General features: G+C 42.6%; 1 protein-coding gene across 1 annotated transcript in view; it reads left to right on the top strand.

The window, feature by feature from the left end:
* LOC126272062 (tetratricopeptide repeat protein 19 homolog, mitochondrial) overlaps positions 1-13,423 on the top strand; it is a 34,256-nt gene extending 20,833 nt beyond the window's left edge. Inside the window, exon 3 of the mRNA XM_049974592.1 lies at positions 12,854-13,423. Within this exon, the coding sequence (XP_049830549.1) occupies positions 12,854-13,361 (508 nt within the window). The 3' untranslated portion in view covers positions 13,362-13,423. The remainder of the gene's footprint in view (positions 1-12,853) is intronic.
* The last annotated feature ends 2,259 nt before the right edge of the window (positions 13,424-15,682 follow it).

Raw genomic sequence — 15,682 nt, 5'->3', positions numbered from 1 at the left:
AACTTCCACATGGGAAAAATATATTAAAAACAAAGATTCCAAGACTTACCAAGCGGGAAAGCGCCGGCAGACAGGCACAATGAACAAAACACACAAACACACACACACAGAATTACTAGCTTTCGCAACCGATGGTTGCTTCTTCAGGAAGGAGAGGGAAAGACGAAAGGATGTGGGTTTTAAGGGAGAGGGTAAGGAGTCATTCCAATCCCGGGAGCGGAAAGACTTCCCTTAGGGGAAAAAAAGGACAGGTGTATACTCGCGCACACACACACACACACACACACATATCCATCCGCACATACACAGACACAAGCAGACATATTTAGGCAAAGAGTAAGGGCAGAGATGTCAGTCGAGGCGGAAGTACAGAGGCAAAGAAGTTGTTGAAAGACAGGTGAGGTATGAGCGGCGGCAACTTGAAATTAGCGGAGGTTGAGGCCTGGCGGATATCGAGAAGAGAGGATATACTGAAGGGCGAGTTCCCATCTCCGGAGTTCGGATAGGTTGGTGTTGGTGGGAAGTATCCAGATAACTCGGACGGTATAACACTGTTCCAGGATGTGCTGGCCGTGCACCAAGGCAGGTTTAGCCACAGGGTGATCCTCATTACCAACAAACACTGTCTGCCTGTGTCCATTCATGCGAATGGACAGTTTGTTGCTGGTCATTCCCACATAGAAAGCGTCACAGTGCAGGCAGGTCAGTTGGTAAATCACGTGGGTGCTTTCACACGTGGCTCTCCCTTTGATCGTGTACACCTTTCGGGTTACAGGACTGGAGTAGGTGGTGGTGGGAGGGTGCATAGGACAGGTTTTACACCGGGGGCGGTTGCAATGTAAATAAAATTTAATGGGGTCGTTGTAGGGATATTGTGAGGTTGACATGGTATTAGAAGGTGGAAAGGGTAATATGAGGTTAAAGTGAAAGTAAATAGAAATTTATATAGGGAGAGATAAAGGTGTGAAAAAAGTCGAAAAAGTCTTGGTTTGAGATGAGCTATATTGATCCTGTGCTGAACTTAGGTTGGTGAACAACAATGGGTGCAAAGGTTAGGTAGTTATGTTGTCTCCAGATGACGTTAAAGGGTGGGGAAATTCAAGAAAAATTCGAAAAACATTTTTCGAAAAAAGTTTCGAAAGAAAAAAAGTTTCGAAAGAAAGGTTTCGTAAGGAAAAAAAGTTTCGAAAAAATAATTTCCGAAAAAATAAAATTCGAAAAAAATTTTCGAATAAAATCTTGACAAATGTGTGTGTAAATGTATTCAAAGGACTGGTTGTGGACTGGCAGGTTTTAAGAATGAGGCTAACAATTGTTTGATGAAGAAATAACGTGTAAACCTGTGGGAAGCTGCTAAAAAATGATTGGTTATGTGGGAAAAACGGGAATGGAAATAAAACGAAAGTTTTTGGAAATAACTGACATGGTTGTTTAATGGGTGAAAGGAACTGAAGCTGTGAAATAGTATTCATGAGTTTACACGAAATGTTTGTAAACTTGGAACAGTGGATTTTATAGCAGCGGTTATGTTGAAAGCGTTAAAAAATTTTTAGGTTATGGTTTGGAAGGGTTTGGAAGTAAATAACGTATTATTGAGTATAAATAGGCAGGATAAAATGTAGGGTAGATTCGGAAAAAGGGAAGATGAATAAAAAATGAAACTACTTGTACAAACGAGAAACGAGAAGAGAAAGTAAGATGACAGAGAAGATTTCGAAATGCAACAGAGACAATAACAAACGTAATTGTTGGGTTCAAATTAAAAAATAGAAAGAAACTTCCACATGGGAAAAATATATTAAAAACAAAGATTCCAAGACTTACCAAGCGGGAAAGCGCCGGCAGACAGGCACAATGAACAAAACACACACACACAGAATTACTAGCTTTCGCAACCGATGGTTGCTTCTTCAGGAAGGAGAGGGAAAGACGAAAGGATGTGGGTTTTAAGGGAGAGGGTAAGGAGTCATTCCAATCCCGGGAGCGGAAAGACTTCCCTTAGGGGAAAAAAAGGACAGGTGTATACTCGCGCACACACACACACATATCCATCCGCACATACACAGACACAAGCAGACATATTTAGGCAAAGAGTAAGGGCAGAGATGTCAGTCGAGGCGGAAGTACAGAGGCAAAGAAGTTGTTGAAAGACAGGTGAGGTATGAGCGGCGGCAACTTGAAATTAGCGGAGGTTGAGGCCTGGCGGAGATCGAGAAGAGAGGATATACTGAAGGGCGAGTTCCCATCTCCGGAGTTCGGATAGGTTGGTGTTGGTGGGAAGTATCCAGATAACTCGGACGGTGTAACACTGTGCCAGGATGTGCTAGCCGTGCACCAAGGCATGTTTAGCCACAGGGTGATCCTCATTACCAACAAACACTGTCTGCCTGTGTCCATTCATGCGAATGGACAGTTTGTTGCTGGTCATTCCACATACACTCCTGGAAATTGAAATAAGAACACCGTGAATTCATTGTCCCAGGAAGGGGAAACTTTATTGACACATTCCTGGGGTCAGATACATCACATGATCACACTGGCAGAACCACAGGCACATAGACACAGGCAACAGAGCATGCACAATGTCGGCACTAGTACAGTGTATATCCACCTTTCGCAGCAATGCAGGCTGCTATTCTCCCATGGAGACTATCGTAGAGATGCTGGATGTAGTCCTGTGGAACGGCTTGCCATGTCATTTCCACCTGGCGCCTCAGATCGACCAGCGTTCGTGCTGGACGTGCAGACGGGGTGAGAAGACGCTTCATCCAGTTCCAAACATGCTCAATGGGGGACAGATCTGGAGATCTTGCTGGCCAGGGTAGTTGACTTACACCTTCTAGAGCACGTTGGGTGGCATAGGATACATGTGGACGTGCATTGTCCTGTTGGAACAGCAAGTTCCCTTGCCGGTCTAGGAATGGTAGAACGATGGGTTCGATGACGGTTTGGATGTACCGTGCACTATTCAGTGTCCCCTCGACGATCACCAGAGGTGTACGGCCAGTGTAGGAGATCGCTCCCCACACCATGATGCCGGGTGTTGGCCCTGTGTGCCTCGGTCGTATGCAGTCCTGATTGTGGCGCTCACCTGCACGGCGCCAAACACGCATACGACCATCATTGGCACCAAGGCAGAAGCGACTCTCATCGCTGAAGACGACACGTCTCCATTCGTCACTCCATTCACGCCTGTCGCGACGCCACTGGAGGCGGGCTGCACGATGTTGGGGCGTGAGCGGAAGAAGGCCTAACGGTGTGCGGGACCGTAGCCCAGCTTCATGGAGACGGTTGCGAATGGTCTTCGCCGATACCCCAGGAGCAACAGTGTCCCTAATTTGCTGGGAAATGGCGGTGCAGTCCCCTACGGCACTGCGTAGGATCCTACGGTCTTAGCGTGCATCCGTGCATTGCTGCGGTCCGGTCCCAGGTCGACGGGCATGTGCACCTTCCATCGACCACTGGCGACAACATCGATGTACTGTGGAGACCTCACGCCCCACGTGTTGAGCAATTCGGCGGTACGTCCACCCGGCCTCCCGCATGCCCACTATACGCCCTCGCTCAAAGTCCGTCAACTGCACATACAGTTCACGTCCACGCTGTCGCGGCATGCTACCAGTGTTAAAGACTGCGATGGAGCTCCGTATGCCACGGCAAACTGGCTGACACTGACGGCGGCGGTGCACAAATGCTGCGCAGCTAGCGCCATTCGACGGCCAACACCGCGGTTCCTGGTGTGTCCGCTGTGCCGTTCGTGTGATCATTGCTTGTACAGCCCTCTCGCAGTGTCCGGAGCAAGTATGGTGGGTCTGACACACCGGTGTCAATGTGTTCTTTTTTCCATTTCCAGGAGTGTAGAAAGCGTCACAGTGCAGGCAGGTCAGTTGGTAAATTACATGGGTGCTTTCACACGTGGCTCTCCCTTTGATCGTCTACACCTTCCGGGTTACAGGACTGGAGTAGGTGGTGGTGGGAGGGTGCATAGTACAGGTTTTACACCGGGGGCGGTTGCAAGGGTAGGAGCCAGAGGGTAGGGAAGGTGGTTTGGGGATTTCATAGGGATGAATCAAGAGGTTACGAAGGCTAGGTGGACGGCGGAAAGACACTCTTGGTGGAGTGGGGAGGATTTCATGAAGGATGAATCTCATTTCGGGGCAGGATTTTAGGAAGTCATATCCCTGCTGGAGAGCCACATTCAAGGTCTGATCCAGTCCCGGGAAGTATTCTGTCACAAGTGGGGCACTTTTGGGGTTCTTCTGTGAGAAGTTCTGGGTTTGAGGGTATGAGGAAGTGGCTCCGGTTATCTGCTTCTGTACCAGGTCGGGAGGGTAGTTGCGGGATGCGAAAGCTGTTTTCAGGTTGTTGGTGTAATGGTCGAGGGATTCAGGACTGGAGCAGATTCGTTTGCCACGAAGGCCTAGGCTGTAGGGGAGGGACCGTTTGATATGGAATGGGTGGCAGCTGTCATAATGGAGGTACCGTTGCTTGTGGGTGGGTTTGATGTGGACGGATGAGTGAAGCTGGCCATTGGACAGATGGAGGTCAACGTCTAGAAAATTGGCATGGGATTTGGAGTAGGACCAGGTGAATCTGATGGAACCAAAGCTTTCGCATCCCGCAACTACCCTTCCGACCTGGTACAGAAGCAGATAACCAGAGCCACTTCCTCATCCCCTCAAACCCAGAACCTCTCACAGAAGAACCCCAAAAGTGCCCCACTTGTGACAGAATACTTCCCGGGACTGGATCAGACCTTGAATGTGGCTCTCCAGCAGGGATACGACTTCCTAAAATCGTGCCCCGAAATGAGATTCATCCTTCATTAAATCCTCCCCACTCCACCAAGAGTGTCTTTCCGCCGTCCACCTAACCTTCGTAACCTCTTGGTTCATCCCTATGAAATCCCCAAACCACCTTCCCTACCCTCTGGCTCCTACCCTTGCAACCGCCCCCGGTGTAAAACCTGTCCTATGCACCCTCCCACCACCACCTACTCCAGTCCTGTAACCCGGAAGGTGTACACGATCAAAGGGAGAGCCACATGTGAAAGCACCCACGTGATTTACCAACTGACCTGCCTGCACTGTGACGCTTTCTATGTGGGAATGACCAGCAACAAACTGTCCATTCGCATGAATGGACACAGGCAGACAGTGTTTGTTGGTAATGAGGATCACCCTGTGGCTAAACATGCCTTGGTGCACGGCCAGCACATCCTGGCACAGTGTTACACTGTCCGAGTTATCTGGATACTTCCCACCAACACCAACCTATCCGAACTCCGGAGATGGGAACTCGCCCTTCAGTATATCCTCTCTTCTCGATATCCGCCAGGCCTCATCCTCCGCTAATTTCAAGTTGCTGCCGCTCATACCTCACCTGTCTTTCAACAACTTCTTTGCCTCTGTACTTCCGCTTCGACTTACATCTCTGCCCTTACTCTTTGCCTAAATATGTCTGCTTGTGTCTGTGTATGTGCGGATGGATATGTGTGTGTGTGTGTGTGCGTGTGTGCGAGTGTGCGAGTATACACCTGTCCTTTTTTTCCCCCTAAGGGAAGTATTTCCGCTCCCGGGATTGGAATGACTCCTTACCCTCTCCCTTAAAACCCACATCCTTTCGTCTTTCCCTCTCCTTCCTGAAGAAGCAACCATCGGTTGCGAAAGCTAGTACTTCTGTGTGTGTGTTTGTGTGTTTTGTTCGTTGTGCCTGTCTGCCGGCGCTTTCCCGCTTGGTAAGTCTTGGAATCTTTGTTTTTAATATATTGGTGTACTTAGGTATTTCTGGCATACGTGAGAATTTGGCCAACACATTATGGTGAAGATTTGGCTCCTGAAAAGTTTATGTTCTTTTTAATGCCTTTAATGGTTAGCCCCTTATAGCCTGCAGACTTCAAGATTTTTAATAATATGTTGTTATTTTATTGTTGTTTCTTGAAGCCAAGTATATGCAGTATTTAACAAAAATGTAATTTTACCTTTACTGGATCGAGTGAGGTGGTGCAGTGGTTAGCACACTGGACTCGCACTCTGGAGGACAATGGTTTAATCCCGTGTCCGGCTATCCTGATTCAGGTTTTCCGTGATTTCCTTAGATCACTCCAGGCAAATGCCAAGATGGTTCTTTTGAAAGGACACGGATGACTTCCTTCCCTAATCCGAGCTTGTGCTCCGTCTCTAATGACCTTGTTGTTGATGGGACGTTAAACACTAATGTCTTCCTCCTTTACTGGAGATTGTTAAAGTGGTCATTGATGGATTTTCTAATAAAAAGAAATATTCATTAGAAACATTTGCAATCCAATATTTTTATGCCATGATATGCAAATATGCTTTTAGGCAGCTTACAGGCCAAAGAATCTACACACATGTCTGATGCCAGAATCTCCTGCAGTGCTTTTTCTGAAACTCTTTATTCAGATTTTTAAAAATTACAGTCTTTGTGTCATTTGCTATTAGACAGTTTTCATTGAAATATTGGACTATTTCATTTATGGCACTGTTGTAAAAATATCAAGTCAGTTATAACCGTTGTGTTTACACATAGTGGCTATGGTATCTGCATACAATTCTCTTAAAGTTGGGAGAGTCAAATTTGTCACATGTCTACATGCACTTGATTACTCTGCGGTTCGCATATAAGTGTGTGGTAGAGGTTTCATGGAACCACTTTCAGATCATTCCTCTACTGTTCGACTCTCAAATAGTAAAATAGCAAAAATACCTAAATCTTTCTGCGCAAGCTCTGATTTCTGTTATGATGGTCATTTTGCCCTGGGATTCAGTAAATATTTTGGATTCTTGCCATCTACTTCTTTACTGGTTTCATCTATCAAGAAGATAAATCAGTCTAGCATTGGGTTTAGTTTTCTCAGACTGAGGTCAATGGGCAACATTGATGTTTTCTATACAGTGTAATTGCTACATTGCACAGTGACTTCTAGTGTGCCACCACATTTTCTGCTGAAAGCAAACCAAAAATATCATGAAGATGGACTGAATCATGTTTAATAACTCATTTGAATGTTAGGATGCTTTGACTTTCTGGGTTTTGAATACAATTTTTGTATTACTAGGACTTGGATATGGACCTTGTTATGTTTGGAAGGTAGGAGACGAGGTACTGGCAGAAGTAAAGCTGTGAGTACCGGGCGTGAGTCGTGCTTCGGTAGCTCAGTTGGTAGAGCACTTGCCCGCGAAAGGCAAAGGTCCCGAGTTCGAGTCTCGGTCGGGCACACAGTTTTAATCTGCCAGGAAGTTTCATATCAGCGCACACTCTGCTGCAGAGTGAAAATCTCATTCTGGAAACATCCCCCAGGCTGTGGCTAAGCCAAGTCTCCGCAATATCCTTTCTTTCAGGAGTGCTAGTTCTGCAAGTTTCGCAGGAGAGCTTCTGTAAAGTTTGGAAGGTAGGAGACGAGGTACTGGCAGAAGTAAAGCTGTGAGTACCGGGCGTGAGTCGTGCTTCGGTAGCTCAGTTGGTAGAGCACTTGCCCGCGAAAGGCAAAGGTCCCGAGTTCGAGTCTCGGTCGGGCACACAGTTTTAATCTGCCAGGAAGTTTCATCTCTAGAGATGCTGAAAGACAACTCCGATGCCAATGCCTCACCATAACTCCAGACATGCTTTACAGTGCTGTTCACAACATTATTCCTTGACGACAGCTACTGTTGAGAAATGATGGTGGACATATTGAGCATTTACTGTAAAGAACATCATCTTTGCTTTGTCTTACTTTGTTATGCTAATTATTGCTATTCTGATCAGATGAAGCGCCATTTGTTGGACATTTTTTGAACTTTTGTATTATTTTGGTTCTAATAAAACTCCATGTCATTCCAAGCATGTGTGTCAATTTGTACCTATCTATCTACATTATTCTGTGATTTATTTAGTTTTCAAATTTATACTGATATTTTGGTCACCCGGTACATTAAGGAAAATTCACTGAAAGAAAAACAAATTGGAACACCAAAAAATAATTATTGTGGTGAAATGAAATTTTGGCAATACATTTTTCTAGGTAACACATTTAAGTGATTAACAATGCAAGTTCATAAGTTAATGTAAGCAAAAGATAACCATTGCAAATCCAACATGTCGGTACATTAATAACTGGTGTAAATACCAGAATGTTGAATGCGAGCATGCAAATGTTCTTGCATTGTGTTGTACAAGTGCAAGGCATCTGTTTGTGGAATGGAGTTCCTTGCCTGTTGCACTTGATCAGTCAGTACAGGACAGTTGTTGCTGTTTGTGGATGACGCTGGAGTCCCACATGTGCTAATTTGGAGACAGATCTGATGATCAAGCAGGCAACCATAACATGTTGACTTCCTGTTGAGCATGTTGGGTTACAACAGTGCTATGAGGATGAGTGTTACATTCTTGGAAACCACTCCCTGGAATGCTGTTTGTGAATGGCAGCACAATAGATCGAATCACCAGAATGGCATATTAATTTACAGTCAGTGTGCATGGGATAACTGCGAGAGTGTTCCTGCTGTCATATGACATCACACCCCAGACCATAACTCCACGTGTTGATCCAATGTGTCTAGCACACTGACAAGTTGATTGCAAACCCTCAGTTGGCCTCCTCCTAACCAACAAACAGCCACAACTAGCACTGAGGCAGAACCAGATTTCATCAGAAAACACAACAGACCTCCACTCTGCCATCCGATGAGCTCTCACTGAACACCACTGAATTCACAAATGGTTTGAGGTCAATGGAATGACTGCTACAGGGCATCTGGCTCAGAAGTATCCTTGGAGCAACCAATTTGTAACCATTCATTGTGTCACTGCTGTGTCAATTGCTGCTCAGATTGCTGTTGCAGATGTAGTACGATGCACCAGAGCCTCATGTCGAACATAATGGTCTTTCCTCTCAGTAGTGGCACACGGCCGTCCAGAGCAGATGACCCCGACATGTCCCCATGATGATCCAACATCATCATCATTATCATCAATCTAGCAGTCATGGGTTATCAAGATTGGACTGCGGATCAGTGAAAATATCTCTCTGGTCAGAGGAATCACATTTCTCACTACCCCATGTCAGTGATCATGTCTGGACATGTCATTCACATGAAATGTTGCTGAAAATGTGAACTGCACGTGGATGCAAACTGGTGGGTAACATCCTGCTGTATGGAACATTCGTCTTTGCTCCTGTAGGATCTGTGGAAGTAATTGAAGACACCATGACATCTGTGGTCTACATGCGTCTCTTCACGCTTGATGTCTTTCACAATTGTGACATCAACCTCCAACAGGATAACTGTCTGTGTCACAATGCCATAATCTTGCCGTAGTTGTTTAAGGAGCATGATAGTGAACTCACACTGATGTCTTGGCTACCAAATTCTTGTGATTTTAACCCAATAGAAAACATCTGGCACACTATCTGGTAACAATTCTGCACCCATATAGGACTGGCCCATAATTTACAGGAGCATTGTTACCTAAGTGTAGATATCTGGTGCTACATATTTCTGGAAACCTACCAAGGACTTATCAAATCCATGCCATGCAAAACTGATGCTGTTTTGCTTTCCAAATGTGGACTAGCATTCTGTCAGGCTGGTGGTCATAATGTTTTGGCTCATTGTTGCATGTAGGTTATATGCTGATCAGTCCCTGACGTGTAGTTTTTCCTTCTTGTTTATATTTGTTCAAGTGCACTTCATATACAGAATGTATTGTTGCCAAATCTTCTTTTATTATGTAATTTCCTTTTCCTGTAACATAAGTGAATACATTACATTAACTTAGAATGTTTTTGTCAGAGGAGTGTTCATCATTGTCACTGATCTCTGCTTTTTTATGTATGTATGATTTGCATTCACACATTCACCATGATATAAGCCTTGCATTCATTCTATATAACCTCACTTAAGACTTGCTGAAGCACTTATTACTAAAGTAATTACACTGAAGTGCCAAAGAAACTGGTATAGTGACGCTTATTCAAATACAGAGATATGTAAACAGGCAGAAAATGACGCTGTGCTCAGCAAGACCTATAAGGCAACAAGTGTCTGGCACAGTTGTTAGATCCGTTACAGTTGCTACAATGGCAGGTTATCAAAATTTAAGTGAATGTGAACATGGTATTATAGTCAGTGTCTGATCAATGATACACAGCATCTCCGAGGTAGCGATGAAGTGGGGATTTTCCCATACAACCGTTTCATGAGTGTACCGTAAATGTCAGGAATCCAGTAAAATGTCAACTCTTAGACATCACTGCAGCTGGAAAAAGATGCTGCAAGAACAGGACCAACAATGACTGAAGAAAATTGTTCAGCGTGACAGAAGTGCAACTCTTCCACAGATTGCAGCAGATTTCAATGATGGGCCAGCAACAATTGTCAGCTTATGAACCATTCAACAAAACACCATCGATATGCGCTTTCGTAGCTGAAGGTCCACTCTTGTACCCTAGATGATGGCATGAAACAAAGCTTTACACCTGGCCTGGACCTGTCAACACTGACATTGGGCTGTTGATGACTGGAAACATGTTGCCTGGTTGGACAAGTCTCATTTTAAATTGTGTCAAGTGGATGGATGTGTATGCATGTGGAGACAACCTCATAAATCCATGGACTCTGCATATCAGCAGGGGACTGTTCAAACTGGTGGAGACTCTGTAATGGTGTAGGGCATGTGTGGTTGGAGTGATATGGGACCCATGATACATCTAGGTACGACTCTGATGGATGACACATACGTAAGCATCCTGTCTGATCACCTGCATCCATTCATGTCCATTGTGCACTTCAACGGACTTGGGCAATTCCAGCAGGACAATGCGACAACTCTCACATCCAGAATTGCTATATAGTGACTCCAGGAACACTCCATTTTAAATTGTGTCAAGTGGATGGATGTGTATGCATGTGGAGACAACCTCATAAATCCATGGACTCTGCATATCAGCAGGGGACTGTTCAAACTGGTGGAGACTCTGTAATGGTGTAGGGCATGTGTGGTTGGAGTGATATGGGACCCATGATACATCTAGGTACGACTCTGATGGATGACACATACGTAAGCATCCTGTCTGATCACCTGCATCCATTCATGTCCATTGTGCACTTCAACGGACTTGGGCAATTCCAGCAGGACAATGCGACAACTCTCACATCCAGAATTGCTATATAGTGACTCCAGGAACACTCCATGTGTTCAAACATTTGTGCTGGCCACCGAGCTCCCCAGACATGAACATTATTGAACATATCCAGGATGCCTTGCAACATGCTGTTCAGAAGAGATATCCACACTCTTGTACTGCTATGGGTTTATGGACAGCCATGCAGGATTTATAATGTCAATTCCCTCCAGCACTACTTCAGATATTAGTTAAGTCCATGCCATGTCATGTTGCAGCACTTCTGCATGCTTGCGGGGGCTTTATACGATATTAGGCAGGTGTACCAGTTTTTTTGGCTCTTCATTGTATTTCACAATAACAAAATTGAGATTTTTTTTAGAACACTCTTAAATGCCACTCTGCAACCAAAGCCCAGAAAGTCAAAGCCCCCTAACATGCAAATGAATTACTAAACATACGTATGTCCTAATGTCCAAATGAGTTACTAAACATATCAGTCAATATTCATTCCTTTTTTGCTTTGCTTCAACTGAAAATGGGGTAGTAGTCATTGGCCTGATGAACAGAAATGCCTGCTGGAGGAAACAGATTTAGATGGCTGTCGGGTGGCGGCAGTACCTGGAAATGGTTGCAGTTGCCTAGGTAGCACTTCTTGTAATTCTTCACATGAATCCTCTGGCCTATGGTTTATGTCACAACAGAGATAAATATGTCCAGATGACCTTCTTACTTTTGTTATACACAGTTGCCATCTGGACTGTCCCCAGATTGTGTTTATTAGCTTATTGCAATGTCATGGTGTCTTGTGTGGTTCTTCAGAATTTGCTTGCTTGTTGTTCACTTGTCCATCTCATGCTGCCATTTTCAACATCTCGTCTAGGTTGCTTTTTATGTGTTTCTTTTTGTTGGCCTCTGGATGTGTCAGTCCTCATTGACTTCCAGTCATGTTGTTTCTTCTGTCTGAGATTCTGCCACTTTGAAACTCCATATTGAAACACTGTGTAAGGGGAAAGGGAAACAAAGGCAGCCCAAACTATGTTTGGATGAATAATCCAGTCAACGTGAAATGCAGAATTTGAAGTAAGATATGAGTGTGAGTTTCAAATGAGATCAGATTTCTAACATAAAGTTAGTATGAATTTTCTTTTAGTATGAATTTACTTTTTGAAATGTATTATTACTAAGTAACTCTTCTTGGATTCGTGTAATGTACTGATTCCCCCCCACTTCTTCTAAAAGTGTTATGCTTAAAATGGAAATTTCTTGCTTCTGTTTTAATCAAGGGGTGATTAAAATGAAAATGCGTTGTTGTTTTACATTTTTCGGGCAAATACAGTAACATTAATTTTCGGAAGATTCAAATGACTTCATGTTAAATTTGTTTTTTAGTCAGTGTTGCAATTCAGGCTTGCCATAGTCTTATGTAGTGAAGGAAAAATATTGTGGTTTGCATAAATGCCCAGTTATTTATCATGTGTAAAATGTGCTATCATATCAAGGTTACTTGAAAGCTGAAGCAAATGTGTGCACTGCTTGATTGTTTTATTGGATGGTTTGCTAGCAGAAATGATTGTTACTAAGCTTAATTAGATTGTGAGTGTAGGAGGGTAGAGATGGGCATATGTTGTGTACTATAATATTTGTGTTTTATGTTGCTATCATTTATCTCACTCTTGTTATTTTGTGTTCCTCTTGTAATTACTAAGACTTAGCTTTACCTTTCAGGAAAGCTGAAGAAGGGTTTAAATTTTGTCTTGAAAATCTTGAAAATAAACTCAATTCAGGAGTTAAAGATGAAGATACATTGCTGCTACTTGCAATGACTCTGGATTGGTATGCACAGTTTGTTTTTAAGTCAGGGCGATATAAAGATGCACAGAATCTTATGAAGAGAGCATATGACTTGTCTGTTAGCATCAATGGTGAGACCAGTGAGCAAGTTGTTGTTTTATTAAATGACCTTGGTACAGTTAGTTGCCTCCAAGGAGATTTAGATGCTGCTTTGAAATATCTGAAACAGGCTACTGCTATAGGGGAAAAATTTCCTGACATGCTTGAATTGGGATCAATTTACATTAATTTGGGTTTTGTTTATTTGAAAAAACAAATGTTTGATGAAGCCAAACGTGCTTGTGTGTACGCCAGAGAACAAGGACGCAGATTGAAGAATAAAGAGGTTGAAGATGTAGCGGAGCTGTGTTTGCAGAAAATTAAGCTGCCTGAAAAAGTATGAGTTGGTGAATTTTATCTGTGATTTGGAATGTATATTATGTAGTAAAAAACTTTTCTGTTTTACTCTGCTGTTTCTTTTCTTGTAAAGAAAGATAACCTATTTCACATTTAAAATAATGCAAAAGATAAAATATAATGTTCTTCAGTAGAATCTTGCATGGCACTGAGCAGGTACAAAATACTATGATGGCTACTGCGACTGAATGTGGCTCTTTGAATTAGCGTATCTTATATTTGTTTTTGGACCTGTTGTGGACACTCCATATTAGTAATGTACTTGTTGTGTTAAAACAGGAATTAAGGTTATGTACTGGAAGATTAGCGCACTCTTTTATCACCATTTGAAATGCTGTGCTGTAATTGCAACTTGATCTGTAAACTTGTCGTCGGTATAGTAGACCATAGTATTTAGCTGATATTAGCTGGTTTGTGCCCTACTTTTGTTTTGTTTCCTTGAGCTAGTCGCCTGTTCTTGTACATTCGGCTTCTTGTGTTCATATCTGGATGAGTAATTGGGTTCAGGTATCTTTTTGGAATCCATGGCTGATGAGAAATAACCTTATGTAAGCCTACTCATCTTTAATAGTGTTTTTCAGAGTTTCCCAGCAAAGTTTGTGGTATGAGACCGCAGATGGAGAAATAATAACCTGCATCCAAGCACAATTCAGTTTCAGTATTCAGTTTATTCACCATTGACCACTTACAGCGGAATAGGTCTGAACATTAAATATACAATAAACAATAACTTTACAGTAAAGTTTTTACAATTTAATTCCACTTCTTTTAGGAATATTCTTATATACTAATGTCAATGATTATTTCATAATATTCTGTTATCTTATAAAATGGGTGTTTGAGTAACCAGTCATAAATCTTACATTTGAAAATATTACTGGTCAGTGACTGAGCAGACGCTGGAAGTTTATTGAAGAGTTTTAAACTCATTATTTTGTGTGAGTTTGCAGTCTTTGTGAGTCTGTGTCTTGGTATGTCGAAGTCCAGTTTGATTCTGGTGTTGAGGGGATGTACGTTCTCTCTGGTCTCGAACTCATTTAAGTTGCTTTTGACATAAAGCAGTGCTGTGTAGACGTATATATTCACAACAGTTAATATCATATGTTTGATAAAGAGGGGGCAGCAGTGTTCCTCGGGCTTAACTTTGCTCATTATTCTGATAACTTTTTTTAAAAAATTTTCAGAATTTCACTGACAAAGCAAGAATGTCCCCATAACAATATGCCTTAGGAAAAGTGTGATCGAAACAGGCAAAAATATACCACCTTTAGATACTCATCAGTGACTACATCTGTCAGTCTCCAGATGAGATAACACGCTCTTGCTATTCTCTTGTAGATATGGCTAATATATATGTTCCTCCCAGTTTAATTTTGAATCAGTGTGCATTGTAGCTGAAAGGTCCAACTACTCTTGTCAATTTCCACACAGCTATTGATCAGTTAGCATCAAGAGATGTGAAACTGAGGGGGGAAAAGAGAGACTCACAATTTGTGCTGTGGTTTGAGGCTGTTAGTGTGCCCATTTTTTGAGTAACTGTTTCCTTTGCTTCGAGAAGACCACTCATGTTTCTGTACAGTATTCATATGTTTCTGAGTGACTTAGAAGAATAAATTCAGCATTCAGAATGGTCCCACTAAATGTTGAACCCTTTCATCAGTCATTGAAGTGAGTGTTATTGCAGTAGGGAAACATTCTTGAAAACTAATGTGTCATATCCCTAAAAGAGGAGTTTTTGGAATCATCTGTAACTACTGATTGCACTACTTCATGAAACTGCATTAAAGGGAGGAAACTATTTTATTAACCGATACCACGTTCCATGATAAAGAATGAGATGGCACATTGTACCTCATATTGAAATGAAATACTCAGAAATAATTGTTTTTTGAATGGCTTTAATAGTCTGAATAACCTGATGATAATTTTCTTCTACAGTTGAGAAGACAGAATAAATATTAAACAAAATGTGATGTTTTAAGTAAAGTGTGCACTATCAGTAAATACTGAGCTTTCAAAAAGACAGAGGTAGCTGTTAATTCCATTATAATGGGAATATTAAAACAAGTGATGTTCTTCTTTGAAAACCAATCGCTGTATTGTGGAAAATCAGGTAATGTCTGCTGCAACTCACAGAGGTATTTAAAACAATCCATGTAAGATTATGGCATGAAAGTTCATTCGTCACTACAACTCTCCAGAGCTTTTACTGACTCTGGTCTCAGTGGCTTCTGTGCCATATAAATACACACATCAAAAAAAGTTTTGCATCACCTCGGTTCCCAGAATTCCTGCAGACAGACATTG

This window comes from Schistocerca gregaria, chromosome 5, assembly GCF_023897955.1.
Source record: "Schistocerca gregaria isolate iqSchGreg1 chromosome 5, iqSchGreg1.2, whole genome shotgun sequence".
Taxonomy (NCBI): domain Eukaryota; kingdom Metazoa; phylum Arthropoda; class Insecta; order Orthoptera; family Acrididae; genus Schistocerca; species Schistocerca gregaria.
This window is presented reverse-complemented; position numbering and strand designations above follow the sequence as displayed.